This window comes from Podarcis muralis, chromosome 2 (genome assembly GCF_964188315.1).
Source record: "Podarcis muralis chromosome 2, rPodMur119.hap1.1, whole genome shotgun sequence".
NCBI lineage: Eukaryota > Metazoa > Chordata > Lepidosauria > Squamata > Lacertidae > Podarcis > Podarcis muralis.
In genome coordinates, this window is record NC_135656.1 from 21,353,305 (window position 1) to 21,373,408 (window position 20,104).

At 48.3% G+C, this 20,104-nt stretch overlaps 2 protein-coding genes across 3 annotated transcripts in view; both read left to right on the forward strand.

Annotated features, from left to right (window-relative positions):
- TUBA1A (tubulin alpha 1a) overlaps window positions 1–20,104 on the forward strand; it is an 86,598-nt gene that overhangs the window by 62,898 nt on the left and 3,596 nt on the right. The window contains exon 1 of one of the 2 annotated variants that reach the window (XM_028712147.2): window positions 18,220–18,369. The exons of the other annotated variant lie outside the window; for it this stretch is intronic. Within the exon in view, the coding sequence (XP_028567980.1) occupies window positions 18,367–18,369 (3 nt within the window). The 5' untranslated portion in view covers window positions 18,220–18,366. Of the gene's footprint in view, window positions 1–18,219; window positions 18,370–20,104 lie in introns of those variants that run through there. 2 annotated transcript variants of the gene reach the window in all.
- The window catches only part of LOC114587623 (tubulin alpha-1B chain), a 105,772-nt gene that overhangs the window by 62,851 nt on the left and 22,817 nt on the right, over window positions 1–20,104 (forward strand). The gene's annotated exons all lie outside the window — the stretch shown is intronic.

Here is a 20,104-nt window from a genome sequence, read left to right on the forward strand (position 1 = left end):
CATCTTGTGGGCAAGTCCAGCAGCACAGCCCTATTCCTCGTTCCCTGTTTGGATGGCTGTCCACCCAAGGAGCACTTCAGGAGGGCTACTGAATCTCTCCACTAACTGATGTAGTGGCAGGTCATATTATCAGTTAATGCTCACGACCCCCATTGATAAGGTAAAGGTAAAAGGACCCCTGATCATTAGGTCCAGTCATGACCGACCCGGGGGTTGGGGCGCTCATCTCACTTTATTGGCCGAGGGAGCCAGCATACAGCTTCCGGGTCATGTGGCCAGCATGACTTAGCCACTTCTGGCGAACCAGAGCAGCACACGGAAACACCGTTTACCTTCCCACCGGAGTGGTACCTATTTATCTACTAGCACTTTGACGTGCTTTCAAACTGCTAGGTTGGCAGGAGCTGGGACTGAGCAACGGGAGCTCACCCCGTTGCGGGGATTCGAACTGCCGACCTTCTGATCAGCAAGCCCTAGGCTCTGTGGTTTAACCCACAGCGCCACCCGCGTCCCATTGATGAGTTGATGAGGACCGTTGATGAGGACCGCCACACAAAACTGGCGCCCTGCTCTGCAATTTAGTGTCCTTGCTGTTAACACTGAGCCATAGCTGCTAGGAGCCATACAGGCATTGATTTGTCTGGGGGGGGGGGGGAGAACAGTGGAGTCAAGTCAGGGGCAGCGCATCCCGTTTCGCTGCTTGAGGAGAAATGGGTCGTGCCGCCTTGCCCTGTCTCTGCCATCACCACTGCCATCGCACACCCTGCCATGTCTGCCACTGCCTTCAGTGCAAGATCATGCCAATTTGGGGCAAGATCTCACCCCTAATGGATGTGATCTTGCCCGAAACCAGCGCCAATGGCAGCAGTGCTTCTCTGCCGCTGGCAGAGATGGAGGAACAAGCTGGGAATCTGTAGGGAATGCCGCCTGGAGGGGCTTGTGCCGCTTGAGGCAGCAGCCTCACCTTGCCTAATGACTGGGCCGGCTCTGAGTCAAGTCTGACTGGAGACATCGCCTCCAGATCTCTTAATGGGTAGCTCATCTGCCCTTTCCATCATGGTCTATTGCCCTAACACAGATGGGGAGCTACAGGGATCTTATGCTAAGGTTACCAGATTTTTTCAATGAAACCAGGGACACTTTAAATGCATACAGACATACAGACATACATACATACATACTACACGTTTAGGACGTTGATGCTGCAGCGGTGGCAGTGGCAGAGGGGTGGCCGCTGCCTTGACCTCAACTGCCACTTTCCCCCTTCCTCCAAGACTTCATCTCCTTTCTCCATGAGCCTGGGCAGCCCCTGAGTTGCTGGTCCTTCAGTGGTTGTGGTAGTGGTGGGGAAGTGGTGCGTGGTGGGTCAATGATGATGATGATGATGATGATGATAATAATAATAATAATAATAATAATAATAATAATAATAATAATAATAATATATTATTTATACCACGCCCATCTGGCTGAGTTTCCCCAGCCACTCTGGGTGGCTCCCAATCAAGTGTTAAAAACAATACAGCAATAAATATTGAAAACTTCCCTAAACAGGGATGCCTTCAGATGTATTTTAAAGATAGGATAGCTGCTTATTTCTTTCACATCTGAAGGGAGGGCATTCCACAGGGTGGGTGCCATTACCGAGAAGGCCCTCTGTCTGGTGGAGGTGGAGAAGGAGAGCCGAGAGCCGAGAGCAGCGGTGGCAGCGGCGAGGCTCAGGCAGTGCGATGCCTCCCTTCCCATCGGAGCAGCCCTAATCCCATTCCTACTTGCGTGCAAGCAGGAGGGGGCGGGGATCCCTCAGCTGGGAAGGGGGGCTTCCCGTTGCCTAACAGAGATCCCTGCCCCCTCCTGCTTGCACGCAAGCTCTGGATAGGCAGCGTGAAGCCTCCCTTCACAGCTTAGTTGCTGAGGTCAGGGAAGGTCGAGGCAACCCGGAAGCCGCATCTTCGAGCCCCTGCACCACCATCATTTGGGGACTTCTGAGCAGCTCCTGAAGCCAGCCAGAGCCAACTGCTCCGGGCTGCTGAGACTGCCGCTGCTGCGTTTCCCGGGGACATTAGATGAAATCCGGGGATGGAATTTGCCCGGGGACTTATTCGCAAATCCGGCGACTCCAAAGGGAGCTTTGGCCAGAATGCCTTGTTTGTTTACTTAATGACTGTTGGGGGGATAAGTGGCTCCTAACAGTCCTGCATGCTTTCTTTTGAGTGATTCTTTATCTCTTTCTGGCTCTCGCCCTCTCCCTCTCTGATGCCTGAAGCAGCATCGAGGGACGGCCATGACAACAGTTGCTTGGGAGAGTTGCTATCAACAGTAAACAAAAAGGCAGAAAGGAAGCTGCTTATCCCAAGAGATTTGGGGGGGTCTGAGGTCAAGGGGCCATGCCCCCCCCCGCTTTAAGAAGACATGCTGCAGATACAATGTACATTTAAAGCGCATGGGTTCCCCCCCAAAATCCTGGGAGCTGCGGATTCCTCCTCATGGAGCTACAATTCACCCTTAGCAAACTACAGTTCCTAGGATTACAGTCGTACCTTGGAAGTCAAACGGAATCCGTTCCGGAAGTCCATTTGACTTTCAAAACATCCGGAAACCATAGCACGGCTTCTGATTGGCTGCAGGGAGGTCCTGCAGCCAATCAGAAGCCGCAAAAGCCCCATCGGACATCCGGCTTCCAAAAATAGTTCGCAAACCGGAACAGTCACTTCCAGGTTTGTGGCAATCGGGAGCAAAAATGTTTGAGAACTAAGCTGTTTGAAAACCAAGGTACGACTGTATTTGGGGGAAGCCATGAGCTTTAAATGTCTGCTGTGCTCACAGGCCCTACGTACCTTCGGTTTCCTATCTGGGTCACTTCGTAAGCTGTGTGTCTTCTTTTTAGGGATATCTTTGTTGTATATCGACTAAATGACCCTTGGGGTTCCTTTCAGCTCTGCAATTCTATGATTTTATGATTCTAATCGGCAGCCTATACATAACTTAGTCATTATCAGAAGTGTGTCATTCCCTTTCCCTTTCCTAGGTTATTCTATAGGCACCTGGTGATTATTCTATAGACTCAGTTGGTTAGAGTGTGGTGCTGATAACACCCAGGATGCAGGTTTAATCCCCATACAGGACAGCTGCATATTCCTGCATTGCAGGGGGTTGGACTAGATGATCCTGAGGGTCCCTTCCAACTCTGCAGTTCTACAATTCCATGATTCAAATGACCATGCGGGGCTCGCAAAGATCTCCATGCTGTTCCAGTGTAGTGTAGTGGTTAAGAGCGGTAGTCTCGTTATCTGGGGAACCGGGTTCGTGTCTCCGCTCCTCCACATGCAGCTGCTGGGTGACCTTGGGCTGGTCACACTTCTTTGAAGTCTCTCAGCCCCACTCACCTCACAGAGTGTTTGTTGTGGGGGAGGAAGGGAAAGGAGAATGTGAGCCGCTTTGAGACTCCTTAAAGGGAGTGAAAGGCGGGATATCAAATCCAAACTCCTCTTCTTCTTCTTCTCTGCTGATCAGCAGGTTTGAAGACACACCCCAACAGCCACAGTCACCTAGGACTTCGTAAATTGTCTTTTCTGTATGATGGGCAATAAACCTATCACAAGATTTCGCCCTCTACAGCTGGCGTTGTCTACTCAATTGTCTTCACAATGGCAAACAAGATCTGGATTATACTAGCGATAAGAGGCACCTGCCCAGGATTCAGTTTGTCCCTGGCTACGTTCACACATTCCATTGCACGAAAAATCATGGAGACAAGGACTTTATGATGGTAGAAGCCCAAGTTCAGTTAGAGGACAAATAACAGTCTGGTTCTGCACCGCATGAAAATGCCAACCATATCATTTGATTTCAAAGTGGAACGCAATGCATTTTCAACAATTTGCATGGGTTTTTGGCAATGGCATTCCATTTAAACAGGCCTTGAGCGTCGGCTCTCCCTGCCTCCCTTTTGCCATGTGCCTTCAGTGACTAATGGTAACCTGAGCCATGGGAATAGTATTATGGTCTGGTTTTTGAACATTCAAATTTTGCTGAGTTACTTGTTATTTTCATGCTGATGTTTTGGGTGGAATTGTGAAATAGATGTTTTAAATTTATTTTTAAATAATTTTTTTTATTATTATTGGCTGTATTTGGCGGTGTCTTTTGTGAACCACGTTGCAAAGACTCTTTTATGTCAAAGAGGTTTATAAATCTGTTAGACTTTTTTTTTAAGGGCTGCCACGTGGATATCGAGGATGGGTTCACAGACACTATACAATTTAATCAAGTGGTAAAAAGGTAAAGGTACCCCTGCCCGTACGGGCCAGTCTTGACAGACTCTAGGGTTGTGCGCTCATCTCACTCTAGAGGCCGGGAGCCAGCGCTGTCCGCAGACACTTCCGGGTCACGTGGCCAGCGTGACGAAGCTACTCTGGCGAGCCAGAGCTGCACACGGAAACGCCGTTTACCTTCCCGCTAGTAAGCGGTCCCTATTTATCTACTTGCACCCGGGGGTGCTTTCGAACTGCTAGGTTGGCAGGCACTGGGACCGAGCAACGGGAGCGCACCCCGCCGCGGGGATTCGAACTGCCGACCTTTCGATCGGCAAGCCCTAGGCACTGAGGTTTTACCCACAGCGCCACCCGTGTCCCTAATCAAGTGGTATGCTAACTTAATAAAAATCTATGCATCAACTGAATGACCATTTGAGAAAAAGGACGCCATTGTCAAACAAGGCCAGATGGTGAGGGTCTTCTGATAAGAACTAGATTCGACCCAAAATTCATGTTTCTGCTCCAAAGTGAGTATTTCCCCACTTATAACCATTTGGCTGTTCGTGCCAAGTAACTAGGTGAGCTTAAACTGCATTTAAAGGCTGGTGTCGTTGCTATTGAAACATGAGCCTTGGTGCCAGCATTGGTTTTGCAATCCATTGTTTGGATTCAAAAGCTGGGCAGAATTGAATGGCGTAAGATGCAACTGCTTTCTGTATTTACACTGCAATCATGCACAACACATATATTTGTATAGCACTCCACTTTAATACCCAATATAATTATTTTTGTGTGTGTTGGGCCACAAACTACACGTTAGCTAAATGTATATTCTTGTGACATGATGTTCCTCAGCGCAGAGAATCCAGCATCCACAAAAAGCCCTACAAGACTTGTTTCTGGTTCACAGAAGCTGCTGCTCATTCTTGCTGACTGCATTGATCATCCTGACAAATAGATTAATGCCAATGTCAAGATTAGTGCCACTGGTCTGATTGAAAATCAACATATCCTCCAGCACTGGCTGGCTTGGGGGTTTGAAATAGCAAATATTCTCTATGACTTTCAATATCTGGATACATCTAGCGCAGAGGACACAAAGCACAATGAGCACAGTGTGTTTCCACAACTGAATATCCGCTATAGCGTTTAGGTAGTGGGGGCTTCATCTGAAAAGCTGAAAAGCTATTTTCTATAATTGATCATTCTTGGAAAATGTAACTACTGTTGTCTATGCTCTGGTAACCTCAAGGTTAGATTACTACAATGCGTTATACGTAGAGCTGCCTCTGAAGCATATCTCACCGATCCTGGTTTGACTGCGCTGGCTACCAATGAGTTTCCAGGCCCAATTCAAAGTGCTGGTTTTGACCTATAAAGCCTTAAATGGCTCAGGACCGCAATACCTCAAGGACCGCTTCTTTCCATATGAACCTACCTAGACCCTGAGATCACCTTCTGAGGCCCTTCTTCATGGGCCTCCTTGAGAGGTCCGGAGGGTGGCAACATGAGAACGGGCCTTCTCTGTAGTGGCCCCCTGTCTGTGGAATGCTCTCCCCAGGGAAGTTTGCCTGGTGCCTTCATTATATACCTTAAGGCGCCAGGCAAAAACGTTACTTTTTAACCAGGCCTTTGGTTGTTCTGTTAAAATGTGGCTGTTTTTGGGGGGTATTATTGGGGTGTTATTGGGTTGTTGTTTTTATTCTGGCTATATATGTTGTGATCTTTTCTGTGAACTGCCCTGAGACCTCCAGGTATAGGCCAGTGTATTAATAATAATAATAATAATAATAATAATAATAATAATAATAATAATAATAATTTCATTTTATCGTCACAGCAACCCAGTGAGGTATGTTAGGCTGAGAGAAAGGACTGGCCCAAGGTCAGCCAATAAGCTTCATGACTGCTTGCGGACTTGAACCTTAGTTTCCTAGTCCAGCACTCAAACCATTACAGGAAACTCTGGTATTCTATTTATTTTTTTATTTTTTAAATAAATATTTTTTATTAGCAATTTCAAACATAACAAATTATCAAACCATATAATTGTATACATTATTTTTTCCCCTCAGAGAGAGGAGCTGAGGGAAGTCTCTGGTGGGGGAGGGAGGGAGGGATTGAAGGGGGGGGAAATAATGTGGTGTTCTATTTCTTACTACAAGTGTTAAGAGTATTACATTAGGATTACACACTTGATATCTCAAAAAATGATTAGAGCCTCCATTTTGCAAAACGCCAAATGAAGCCCGATTGCATTTGGCGCTGCTGAAAAATTAGAGCCACATTTCACGTTTCTGATTCTATGTCAGCAATCCTTGTCAAATCGTACGCTTACAGGCCAGTTATTGCATAATGTGGATCTTGCAAATTGCGGCCTAGAGTTTCCCTTTGACAGTAGGCTTCATCTCCTCCTTTTTTTATCCCAGCCCTCTTTTTTTCTTTGCAGTCAAAGTGCCAAACCAAACGATGAAGCGCAGCGTCGGCATCTTTGTGATTGCTCTTCGCCACTCAGAGAAAGGAGGGGGATGAAGAGGACCCTTCGCAGAGCCATTTAAAGCATGGCAACTATACAGTCATACCTCATGTTACATTTGCTTTAGGTTGAGCGTTTTCAGGTTGCGTCCCGCGGCGACCCGGAAGTACCGGAAAAGGTTACTTCCGGGTTTCGTCTCTCGCGCATGCGCAGACACGCAAAATGACGTCACGCACATGCGCAGAAGCGGCGAATCGCGATCCGTGCACGCGCAGACGTGGGTTGTGTTCTTTTCAGGTTGCAAACGGGCCTCCGGAACGGATCCCGTTCGCAACCAGAGGTACCACTGTAGTTTGTTAAGGGTGCTGGGATTTGTAGCTCTGTGGTGGGTGAACTAAATTTCCCAGGATTCTTGCGGGAGGGGTGATTTAAAATGTGCTTTAGGTATACAGTGGTACCTCGGGTTACAAAAACACTTCAGGTCACAGACTCTGCTAACCCGGAAGTAGTACCTCGGATTCAGGATGAGAACAGAAATCGTGCGGCGGCAGCCGGAGGCCCCATTAGCTAAAGTGGTATCTCAGGTTAAGAATGGTTTCAGGTTAAGAATGGACCTCCGGAACGAATTAAGTTCCTAACCAGAGGTACCACTGTACGGTGTCTGTACGCAATGTCTGGTGTCAGGGAGAGCGGGAGGCCAAGACACAGGAGATTCCTAGCAACCAAAAAGTAGACAAGGAAACTGTCCGTTGTGTTGTTCCTGCTCCATGTCTCCCGGCCACTGCTGTCACGCACATTCAAGGCACAGCACAGCGACTCCCAAAGGCACAGCTCTGATGACTCGCAAGGTGAAAAAGGGGATACCAAATGCCACCAGGGTTCCTGTTCCATCTCCTAGCAACCGAACAGCTCGTTGCCTAGCAGCGCAAGGGGCCATCTTACATACATTATTAGGCTGCAAGCATCTCCCAGCATCTTGCTTGCCCTGGGGATGCGAAGGCATTGATTTTTATTCTCAAGCAAGCGAGGCCTGCTCCTCCTGAGAGCAGCCTATTGATCATCCCTGCTGCATTTGGAAGAGACCTTTTTTAAGTTCTGCTGTTACCGGCAACCATACTCAGCATCCTGTGTAGTACGAATTGCTAGCTAAAAGCTTGCTAAGTTTGCTAGGGTTAAGGAAAAAAAGCTTCCAAACCTCCCCTCAGCTCTTTGTTGGCTCATCGCCCAGAAAGCTGTTATGGAGCAAGGGTTCAGAGCTAACCTATTATTATTATTATTATTATTATTATTATTATTATTATTAAAGGTAAAGGGATCCCTGACCATTAGGTCCAGTCGTGGGCGACTCTGGGGTTGCGGTGCTCATCTGGCTTTATTGGCCGAGGGAGCCGGCGTACAGCTTCCAGGTCATGTGGCCAGCATGACTAAGCCGCTTCTGGCGAACCAGAGCAGCGCATGGAAACGCCATTTACCTTCCCGCCGGAGCAGTACCTATTTATCTACTTGCACTTTGACTTGCTTTCGAACTGCTAGGTTGGCAGGAGCAGGGACCAAGCAACGGGAGCTCACCCCGTCGCGGGGATTCGAACTGCTGACCTTCTGATCGGCAAGTCCTAGGCTCTGTGGTTTAACCCACAGTGCCATCCGTGTCCCAGTTTGTTTGTTTGTTTGTTTGTTTGTTTGTTTATACATACCCCACCCACTATGGGCAGCTCCCAACACAATCGAAAGCACAATAAAAATCGAACATTAAAAACTTCCCTAAACAGGACTGCCTTCAGATGTCTTCCAAAAGCCAATGCTCCCCAGACCCCGAGGAAGAAGGAAAGCATTCAGGAGGCTATGTGGGGAACAGAGGGGTGGGGTGGGGGTGAAATGTTTTGCATGGCCTCCTTCTCTCCTTTTTTTTTTTTTTTTTTTTACAATTTTGTATACTGCCCTTCATCCATAGATCTCAGGATGGTTCACAACACAAAAAGACAACACCAAAACCCCTACAAAATTCATAATAAAAATAAGAACAAAAATAAAACAATACTCCTCCTCCCACAACACATTTAAAAGGGTATCGGATGTTAATCAGCTAAAGAAAAAGGTAAAGGAGGCCTGGACCGTTAAGTCCAGTCAAAGGCAACTATGGGGTTGCGGCGCTCATCTCGCTTTGAGGCTGAGGGAACTGGTGTTTGTCCACAGACAGCTTTCTGGGTCATGTGGACAGCATGACTAAACCGCTTCTGGTGCAACGGGACACCATGATGGAAACCAGAGTGCATGGAAACACTGTTTACCTTCCCGTCGCAGTGGTACCTATTTATCTACTTGCACTGGTGTGCTTTTGAACTGCTAGGTTGGCAGGCGCTGGGACCCAGCAACGGGAGCTCACCCCGTCACGGGTATTCGAACTGCTGACCTTCCGATGGGCAAGCCCTAGGCTCAGTGGTTTAGAGCACAGCGCCACCTGCGTCCCTAGGGTACTGCTTATTTTGTCTAAATACTTTAATAAGTCTGTTGTGACTTTCCTCAACATCACTACTCTTGTAAAATATGATGTGTTGATCATTTCACATCATAATATGCATTACTTTGCTATTATGTACACCGCATCTTTTTCTCACCTGATTTCCCCCTCCCCCCCTCGACCAAACTGCAGCCTTTTCAGTCAGTTCTGTAAGATTTTCAAATCCTTGCACTTTGTGCGTCTGTTTGTGGTAAAATCTGTGTGCTTCACAATTCAGAAGGGAAAATGAGCATGAAGTCACCGAATATCAGCACATAGAGTGGCACAACTATGCTAGCAAATTCACAGCACACATGGCAAATTATAAGCTACCAATTGGTCAATTGGATTTTAAGTGGAACTGAAGGCAGCCACAGACACCTGCACAGTTGGGGGGCAGCTGTAGTTTGGGAATTGGCACCAAAGCCTAGTAGGACCTGGGATTGACCTCCTTTTGGCTTCTATTTCCGGGAGGACCGCTGTGACCTATGTTGATCCTAAGTAGGGATGAGCTTCTCAAGCTCCTATTTGACCATATGGTTGAGAGATATTTGGAGCTCCGGGTGGGGGCAGCAACAAGAGAAGAACTGAGAGGGGCTGGGCGCACCTGGCTTGGGGTCCCAGCTGGAACGGAGTCCCGGAATCAATCCACAAATGAAACGGGCAGGATCCATTCCTGTGGAAGGGTATTTTTTTGCTTCCAAGCAGCAAAGGATGAAAAAGCGCAGTCCGAATGAACCAAGCAGGAAAACTGGAAACAAAGAGAGGTGAGTTCTTAGGAAGCAGCTGTCTGCTTTGTTCTGCCTCTCACTGGAGCCACTGGGATCTCAGCTACTCTAGAAAGATGGGCTGACATGGGTGACTGTCTCTCAAAAGAAAACAATGACACGAGGGCTTCCTCCACGGTTACCTGCTAATTTGATGTGAGTGTCCTCTGGCCGTCACCTCCTGGGAAATGCGATTGTCCACAAGGACACCCCATTAGCCTCCAAATCGGATGAACTAGATGGAGAGCTTTTTGTTGTTGTTTAGTCATTTAGTCGTGCCCGACTCTTTGTGACCCCATGGACCAGAGCACGCCAGGCACTCCTGTCTTCCACTGCCTCCCACAGTTTGGTCCAACTCATGTTTGTATCTTCGATAACACCGTCCAACCATCTCGTCCTCTGTCGTCCCCTTCTCCTTGTGCCCTCCATCTTTCCCAACACCAGGGTCTTTTCCAGGGAGTCTTCTCTTCTCATGAGGTGGCCAAAGTATTGGAGCCTCAGCTTCAGGATCTGTCCTTCCAGTGAGCACTCAGGGTTGATTACCTTCAGAATGGAGAGGTTTGATCTTCTTGCAGTCCATGGGACTCTCAAGAGTCTCCTCCAACACCATAATTCAAAAGCATCCATTCTTCGGCGATCAGCCTTCTTTATTGTCCAGCTCTCACTTCCATACATCACTACTGGAGAGCTTATGCTACAATAAATGTGGTAGGCTATCAAGTGCTATAAGACTCTCCTTTGCTGCCTCTCCTTGCTGATAAGCTTCATGCGCAGAGTTTGAGTGGCTGGCTGAAACAAACAGGCCAACAGAGGGTTGAGGCATGCAGGCTGCTCATGGGAGGAATAATATAAATAATAAATAATAATATTTTTATATTTATACCCCGCCCTTCCCAGTTCAGAAAACCAGGCTCAGGGCGGCTAACAACAAATTTAAAACACTTAATTGATGCAACAAAAAACAGCATAAAATACAGTATAAAATGGGAATAACAATAAATTCAGAATTCAAAAATCAATTTAGGGGGAAAATCCACCCAATAAACATTAGAGGATCACCAGGGCTAGCTGGCTAAATTAGTCCTATTTGGGCCAGCGGGGAGACCAGGGCAGAATTAGCTGTGGGATCTTCATAAAAAGGGAAGAGGGAGGGAAGGAAGGGGAATAAAAGATCAGGCTAAGTTCAAATTGAAAGCCAGGCGGAATAGCTCTGTCTTACAGGCCCTGCGGATGGAAGTTAAATCCTGCAGGGCCCTGGTTTCATGGGACAGAGCATTCCACCAGGTCGGAGCCATCACTGAGAAGGCCCTGGCCCTGGTGGAGGATAATCTGACTTCCTTAGGGCCCAGGACCTCTAAACTATGATTATTCATGGACCTTAAGGTCCTTTGCAGGGCATACCAGGAGTGGTGGTCCCGTAAAACAGCATTTGACATTGTCCTCTGACCAGGGTTTTCTGCTGCTCCATGGGGACTTGCTCCAATGATGTGAGGGAAAGGAAGGAATATGGCACATCAGGTATAGCTGGGCTGTCACTTCCTAAGCCCATTTACAGGCTTCCTTTGTTTATTAAAATCTTGAGAAGTGCCCATTGTGGAGAGATCGTACAGAGCATGCCAAAGCAGATCATGGGAGCATCTTGCTCAGTATTGTGTACACTGACTTGGAGCATATTTCTAGAGTTCATTGGTGGTGTTCAACACCAATCCTGCTCAGAGTAGACCCCTTGAAATTAATGGCAAAGGGAAAGGACCCCTGGACGGTTAAGTCCAGTCAAAGGCGACCATGGGGTTGCGGCACTCATCTCGCTTTTCAGGCCGAGGGAGATGGCATTTGTCCACAGACAGCTTTCTGGGTCATGTGGCCAGCATGACTAAACCACTTCCGGCGCAACGGGACACCGTGACGAAATCCAGAGTGCAAGGAAACACCGTTTACCTTCCCGCCGGAGCGGTACCTATTCATCTACTTGCACTGGCGTGCTTTTGAACTGCTAGGTTGGCAGAAGCTGGGACAGAGCAACGGGAGCTCACTCCGTTGCACGGATTCGAACCGCTGACCTTCCTGTCAGCAAGCCCAAGAAGCTCAGTGGTTTAGACCACAGCGCCACCTGCTTTACCTTTCCCTGAAATTAATGACCCTGACTTTGAGTTGTACTTATTTGAATACCACCATAAATTTTCCCCCATCCTACCTGGAGGGGCCAGGGATTGAACCTGGGTCATTCTGAAAGCAAAGCAGATTCTCTTCTCACTGATCTACAGCAGCACTTTGGTGCCCCATCTCTATTTTCTATTCCATTGACCTGCTCTTTATTTCCAAGGATGTGCCAGGACTTGGTTTTAGAGAGCTCTATTTTTCAGGCTCTGAAGCGCACTGCCAGGGGGAACTCGTCTGAGCTGTTGAGTAAGAAACTTGCCTCAGTCAGCTGAGTCAGAAAGCTGAGATCAAAAGAAGTGTTGTAAGAAGACGAGCATATAAAAGCTATGAAGTAATGGGAAATGTTTTCCTTGCTAAATTTTTGTCTCCCAGAAAGCTTTTTTTAGAGAAATCCAGGAGCCTTGTTTTCTTCAGTTGCAACTCTACTGGTGTCATGTAACCGCTAGGCCAGCCCATAATATTTAAGCGGGTTGGACTAGATCAGTGGTTCCCAACCTTTTTTTGGCCATGCTCCACCTAAGCATCTTTAAAATCCTGATGTAACCCACCCCCCCATGACATATAGTAATTTTTATTATTCAAAAAGTGAACTCCTATTCACGTGGTGGAAGCCTAAAAGGCCATTCAGGGTTAATAACTTATTCTCAAATCGCCCCCCTTAAAAATCAAATCACCCCCTTTAAAAATCAAATTGCCCCCCTGCGGGGGGTGTGCCCCACGTTGGGAACCACAAGCCTAGATAGTCGGCCAGTGTGGTGTAGTGGTTAAGAGCAGTGGACTCGTGATCTGGTGAACTGGGTTTGATTCCCCGCTCCTCCACATGCAGCTGCTGGGTGACCTTGGGCTAGTCACACTTCTCTGAAGTCTCTCAGTCTCACTCACCTCGCAGAGTGTTTGTTGTGGGGGAGGAAGGGAAAGGAGAATGTTAACCGCTTTGAGACTCCTTCGGGTAGTGATAAAGCGGGATATCAAATCCAAACTCTTCTTCTTGTTGTTCTTTGGGTCTCTTCCAGCTCTACAATTTTTGTTTTGTTTTTTAGTGTCCAAAGTGGAACAGCAAATGTGCTCCTCCCCTCCCCCTGTTGAGGTACATGAGACCCAAGTCTGGCCAAGTTATTTTGACACTTGAGGCAGACACCCAAAATCAGCTGCTGCCTCACTCTGTCTAATGGCTAGGCCGGGGCTTCTCCTCCAACATCTGTGGCCGCAGGATGGGACTCCTAAACTTGATTCATCTGCCACTGTGATTGGTGCAAGTACAGTGGTACCTTGGTTCTCAAACTTAATCCGTTCCAGGAGTCTGTTCGACTCCCAAAACCGTTCAAAATCCAAGGTGCGGCTTCTGATTGGCTGCAGGAACTTCCTGCACCCAAGCCGAAGCCACGTCAGATATTTGGCTTCCAAAAAACGTTCGCAAACCGGAACACTTACTTCTGGGTTTGCGGCATCTGGGAGCCAATTTGTTCAGGAGCCAAGCCATTCGAGAACGAAGATACCACTGTACGCTCATCATTTGCGAGCGTTTTGGATTGTCTCCTTAGCAAAGCCACAGCAGTTAGTGTCATCAGGCAAATGATGATAACAATTAAAGCCACTAATGAGATTTAAAAAAAAAATAAATCAGTTTGTAAGTAGACCAGGAAAAGAAAACCCCAATAGAACAAGAATCATTTCCTGTGTTGTAGCATTTTTGGCTAGCGTTCAACTGGATCTCATTTCAAGCCTGGTTCCTATTGTCACAAATGCACTGAAAAGCCATTGCACAAACCAGAGTAAAATGACCCTGAGAACTAGACCGTACAGAGAATTGAGTTTCCTGGCATCACCTTCCCCCCACGAGGCAAGGAATAGGCACAAAATAGCCCTGCTCAGAAAGCACTGATCACCATCCAGGAAGAGAGATACAGTATTGCAAGTGAGCAATATGTGTCTCAATGAACCGCAGGGGAAGGTGAACATAGCACTTTGCTGTGTCTGGCTAAAGCTGAGCTCAGAATCTTATTATATACTGCATGGAAAGCATTATCCTCTTCTTCATTCTACTTGTTCGCCAGTGAAGCTGAAATGTGCCTATCCCAATTATTCCCCAGATGCAAACCCCCTAGATTTACTAATGTAAAGAAATCATACAGAATCATGCCCTCCTCCCTCCTTTTCCATTTAGCCTGTTTCATTTATTAGTTAGTTGGAAGTTCTTAGCAGGGGGCAGCTTGGTTGGAGTAAAATATTGATGCTCACTTGGCACCAGCCAACAGCCCACTATTGCTAATAAAGTCTCTGTAGGTAGACTTGCTTTGTTACTAAACCTCATAGGTAAAGCTAAAGGGACCATTAGGTCCAGTCGTGGCCGACTCTGGGGTTGCGGCGCTCATCTCGCTTTATTGGCCGTGGGAGCCAGTGTACAGCTTCTGGGTCATGTGGCCAGCATGACTAAGCTGCTTCTGGCGAACCAGAGCAGTGTTTACCTTCCCGCCGGAGCTATACCTATTTATCTACTTGCACTTTGACGTGCTTTTGAACTGCTAGGTTGGCAGGAGCAGGGACAAAGCAACGGGAGCTCACCCTGTCGCAGGAATTCGAACCGCCAGCCTTCTGATTGGCAAGTCCTAGGCTCTGTGGTTTAACCCACTAAGCCTCAAGAACGTCTTTAAAAAATAAATAAATAAATTGTGTTGTTATTTGCTCATGAACTTCTTAAACATGTCAGGAAATAGTTGGGCTTTATTATTATTATTATTATTATTATTATTATGAAACCCCAGCAAATTGATAAGATTTCTTTTTCTTTTTTATGACCGCTATGTTTTAGCATCTCTGGAACACTTGTCTGTGCTGCAAGTTAGCTCACACCTTTTTCATTTGAGATAGGCTTCTTTCACTTATCATCATCATTTTTTATTTGTATACCGTCTTTCTATCTTACAATACCCAAGGCGGTTTACAAGCTGAAGAATCAAAGAATGTACACCTTATAACAATCTAATTCAATACAAAAATGTGACAATAAAACATAACTTTAAAATAAGCAACTTATAACAAATAAAATAATAGTCATAGAATATTAAATATCAACATCTAAAAATTAAACAGAAATCCACTCTTAACAACAATAATACAGTCATACCTCGGGTTAAAGTCGCTTCAGGTTGAGCGTTTTCAGGTTACACTCCGCGGTGACCCGGAAGTAACAGAACACGTTACTTCCGGGTTTCGCCACTCGCGCATGCGCAGACGCTCAAAATAACATCACGCGCATGCGCAGAAGTGGCAAATCGCGACCCGCGCACGTGCAGACGCAGGTTGCGTTCTGCTCAGGATGCGAACGGGGCTCCGGAACGGATCCCGTTCGCATCCAGAGGTACCACTGTAAATAAATTCTAAACTATAATCAATAAAACGGCAAGTCACAGTGCATAAAATAATAGAATATAAACTGAGAAGCAGAGGCTGGAGAGTGGGGCAAGGCAGGTGGAAGAAGGCCTTGCCTGATGAAATCTCTCCCCTCCCCTTTCACTTACTAAACATTAGCACAATCTCCATTTCTTTTTTAAAAAAGAGAGCTTTTCTAGCCCTCCAAAAGAAGGAATTGCAATAATGATGTTCCTGTGCTCTGTATTAGGGCTTTACCATATTCTCGTGACGAAGCTAAAACTACCCTTTCCTTGTTTGCTTGCTATAATATACTTTGCTATTTCAGTGTTCCATTAATCCCAGATTTATGCCTGCAGTCTAGATTTTTTAAATAAATTACTAAGTAAAAGGAGTCAGCTCCATCATTTGGAGCAATTACAGAAGGCGGTTATAGAACTATTTATGATGTCTGTGCCTTCCTTATAGTGACATTAGGTTACAGCTTTTGTTTGGGGCGGGGCTCCCCTGTGCCTTTAAAAACAACGCGGCAGCTAGAAATCCAGTCCGCTTCCCTATCACAGCATCTTCACGATTACAATAAATAAATGAATAATTCTCCCTAGGCGCACTCTTGCAGGCTGTGCCACTGCTAAAAGCACAGGACCACTCCCAGGAGAAACTAATGGAAATGAATTAGCGACCGGCTTTCAAGAACCGCTAAAAGAAAATGATCTGCTTATAGAACGCTCAGGAAACCCAGCCATTGATCTGAGGGCCAGCTAGCAAGTGTGCATTAAAATTTGTCTCAACAGGAGCTACTGCTTATTCCATCAAAACATTTATTGTCAGAAGGAAGCTATATCTGGGGAGGCGGGGTGGGAGCTGGTTGCTGGTCAGTGTCAGGGAATCAGGGCTGCCAGTCAAAGGTTTCAATCAAACGGGCATGGTTCTGAAATAAAGGAAGATCTGGGCATCCGCTGGAGAGGTCGAGGGGGGCGCAATCCAACCAGCTTTTTTTTGGTGGGGGAAGCACATTTATATAACATAGAAAATGCGTAAAAGATGCGGGATCTTGGCGTGAAGAGGGCGAGGGGATACAACGTGGGTTTTCATCTTTCTGGTTGCGGGGGGAGTAGCCGGGCTGCCTCCGACTCCACCTGCAAGCAGCTGTCTCTCTCTCTCATATCCGCGCGCCCTTCCCCGCCACCCGCCGTCTATCTTGCCAGACGAGCAAGGGAGGAGGGCGGGGATGGACGAGAAGCGGCTGAAGAGCCGGGAAAGATCGTTAACTGCGAGCCCTTGTCAGGCACGATCCGGATCGACGGAGAATGCGACGGTTACTCCTCCTTCCCCCGCGCCCCCTCCCCGTCGCTTCTTCCCCAGACAAAAAGCCACACCCAGCCTTGGGGCGTTGGGACAAATGCTCCGAGGGCCTTCCGTACGGGAGGGCGCGCACACCCACCAGCCTTCCTTCGCCCTTCTTGGCTGCAGAAAGGAAGCTGGGAGCGGTTTGCTGGGAGCAGGAGTTGGAGAGGAGGAAGGCGGCACTTTTATTGCGCTTAAGGCTTTGCCGCCTGACCTAGGCGCCCCTGCTTAAGCTCTGGGTTTCGCTCTCCTTCCTTTCCCATTTACAAAAAAAAATCCCAGTTTATCATTTTTTTTGTCCCCACCGGGCCCAACCTCAGCCCCTTTCTTTTCAAGCTCTGGGTTCAGATTTCCCCTCCACCGCATCCCCTGCTAAGAAAGAAACCTCCATCCCGGAAGCCGCCTGCGGCGCTTTCTCCTTGGCGAGGGCTCCCCCACCACCCACGCGCGTCTCGCTCTTGCGTAGACTGGGAGGAACAGGGACCCGATCCCAGACTTATTTCCACGTCAGCCGCAGATTCCCATTGGGCGCTGCGTCCCTCTCGCCAGCTCGCTGCGTAATTTGCCCAGGGCATCTGTGTGACAGGGCAGGTTTGCAACCAAATACGCTTTTACAGCAGGTCTGCAGAGTAAGGCAACAGCCGGATGCACAATTGGGCGTAGAGAGCCCTCTTCTGCAGCTTTTTCCTTGAATGCATAATTCTGCTGACCCCTAACATTTTTGCCTGCTCGTCAGCACCGCTGTGGCCCCACTAAGTCCCAAGTTTCCTCCATCTTAATTATATCTAATAAAAGATTTTTTAAAATATATTAAATCTTCTGTGCTCATCAAATGAAAGGAATCGCCAGTTGCCCAGACCTCTATTTCCCAAAAAATAAAATAAAAAATACAGTACTTTTTTTCTTTTCAAATTATGGAAATCTCAGCCCAGCGACCTGCTGCTGTTGCCCTTGATTTTGCAGAAATGCGCATCCCGTGGCAACATTATTTCTTTGCATGTTAATGCAGGATTGACATTTTGGGCTGCACCGTCCTGAGCGGGGAGAGGGCAGTACTTAAATGTTTAAAATCATGCAAAATTCAGATGCTCCTCTGGTACTGCCCCCCCCCCCCGCGCCCCGCCCCGCCTCGCGCGCTATGGCGCATGGAAGAGAGTAACTGTTCTTCTGTTTGGTCTCTTTGTCTGGAGGATGCGAGGCGACTTTGGATGCTGAGGAGAGGCGGGGTGTGGGGAGAGATTACCTCATCCTATGCGCCCTGAGCCAATGGCTTTTCTCCTCCCCTGGTTTCTCCAGGCAGATTGGGGGTGTCTCGACCAACCGCAAAAAGCCTTCGCCCGTCCCCATGGTGACGAGGTTGTATATAGGGAGCCGCCTTGCCCTGTGTGCTACAGGTTCTCTTACATCGACCTCCTAAGAGTCGCGCTGTAAGAAAGCAAAAACCCTCCTCGGCTCCCGTTTGATTTCTCGAAGCTCGGCAACCAAGAGGCAGATATGGTAAGCGCCAGCGCCTCTCGGCTGCGGGGGGGGGGGGGGTTCAGAGGAGGAGGGGGTGGGACAAAGCACAGGCAATCCTGGCAGCATTTCTCCTGGCCCGCCCCAAACCAATTCTGCTTTCTTCTCCATCTTTCTCTTGGCTCTTTCTGAGCATGCTTTGTCCCTGCGCCTCTGCGGGGGCTCTTTTTCTTCCATCGGCTGGCTGCTGCTGCTGCCGAGCTGTGGAAATGCAGAGAGGCTGCTGGTTCCTCCTTCTCCCTTCCTCTCTGCAAAAAAAGGGGAAAAAAGGACGAGCTGTTGTTCTCCAAGGCGGCAGCAGTACATCTGCGAAGCCTGATGCAATGGCTTCCCCTTGGCTGGGAAAGGCGAGGCAAGGGTGGCTTCCTGCCTGCGTAGCGCTGGCTGCGGGCTTGCGTCTCCATCTCCAGCCCTTCCCAGCTGCGGATGCGCATAGGAGGGAGGAGGAGGAGGAGGAAGTGTCAGCGGGGAAGCAGCGGTACCAGCCCCAAGCAAGCCTGAGCTTTAACCCGAATGCAGGGGCGCAAATGGAGCCATCTGCAATTCAAAGCTGCTCTCCTGACTCGGAAGGAAGTGGGGTGGAAGTCGGGGGGGGGTTATTTCACAGGATGTAAACCTGATTAGACGGGGGGTTATCAGTGATTATAAAATTAAAACCAATTTAAAAAAAAAGAATCCAAACAAACAAGGCGTACTAAATGCAGCGGCGTAGCACGGGTTGCAGGCGCTCGGGGCAGGGCAAGTGTTGCGCCCCCTGGTGGACTGGGCAGCTGGGGTGGGTGGGAGGGCGCGCCTGCCCACTAGACCAACCCGCCTGCCGCCATGCCTCAGCTGCGTTGCGGGGGCACCTGATTGCGCCCTTTAAAAAATGTGGGGCCACGGACCACCCCCCTCCTGCCCGCCCACGCTACGCCTCTGCAAATGTTATGGGGTTGAAGCTTCAGGATTCCACACACTCCCTTGGAAGTAAACGTGTTTCAGTAGCAAACAAAAGCAATAGGTTTCCGTCTGAAAAAAAATACTCAGTATGATTGATTTCTGCGCCACTAGCGATTCCGCAAGGGGGCAAAAGTTAGCACCAGTGCAGCAGTGTTGGGTCTTGGGGGGCGGCTTATACCGAAGCTTTCTTGTCTTCTGCTGCAATCCTGCGCTCTAGGAAGAAATGCTAGAGGCAGGGGAGCTTGCTTCTGAGCAGAGAAGCATGCATAGGCGGGGGGGGGGGGGGGATCGCCACCAGTTCAGGAGCTGTCAGCTCTGCCGATTTCTTGTGCGCAGAGGGGATCATCTTGGCAGAAGCCACGCCTTTGCATCGCTCCAAGAGATTCCGCATAAAGAGCAGCATTGTTAAGCGAGGAATCTGTGTTAAGGATGGGGAGCAGCCGGGAAGAGGGGGTGGGGGAGGGCAGGGCTGGGGACCCACCGAGAATCACGTCGGTTTAAGTGGCAGCTCCTTCCCTCTCCCCCTCCCCCTCCCAGCCCACAGATTGGTCTGAAGGCGATGGCTGAGACAGCAGACAAAGAGAGTGGCTCCTCTGGCAGATGTGACCAGAATAATTATGGAGAGACAATCATGCAGGGCGGCTTAACTGCGCTGGTTGCCGTTTTCGAAAAGCACCCTCGCCGTTGTGGTGTTGCAGATAGCTTCCTATACATTTCCTGCTCTGGAACGACTCTTTAGCTGCCCCTGAAACTTTCCCAATATAATAAAAAGATACTG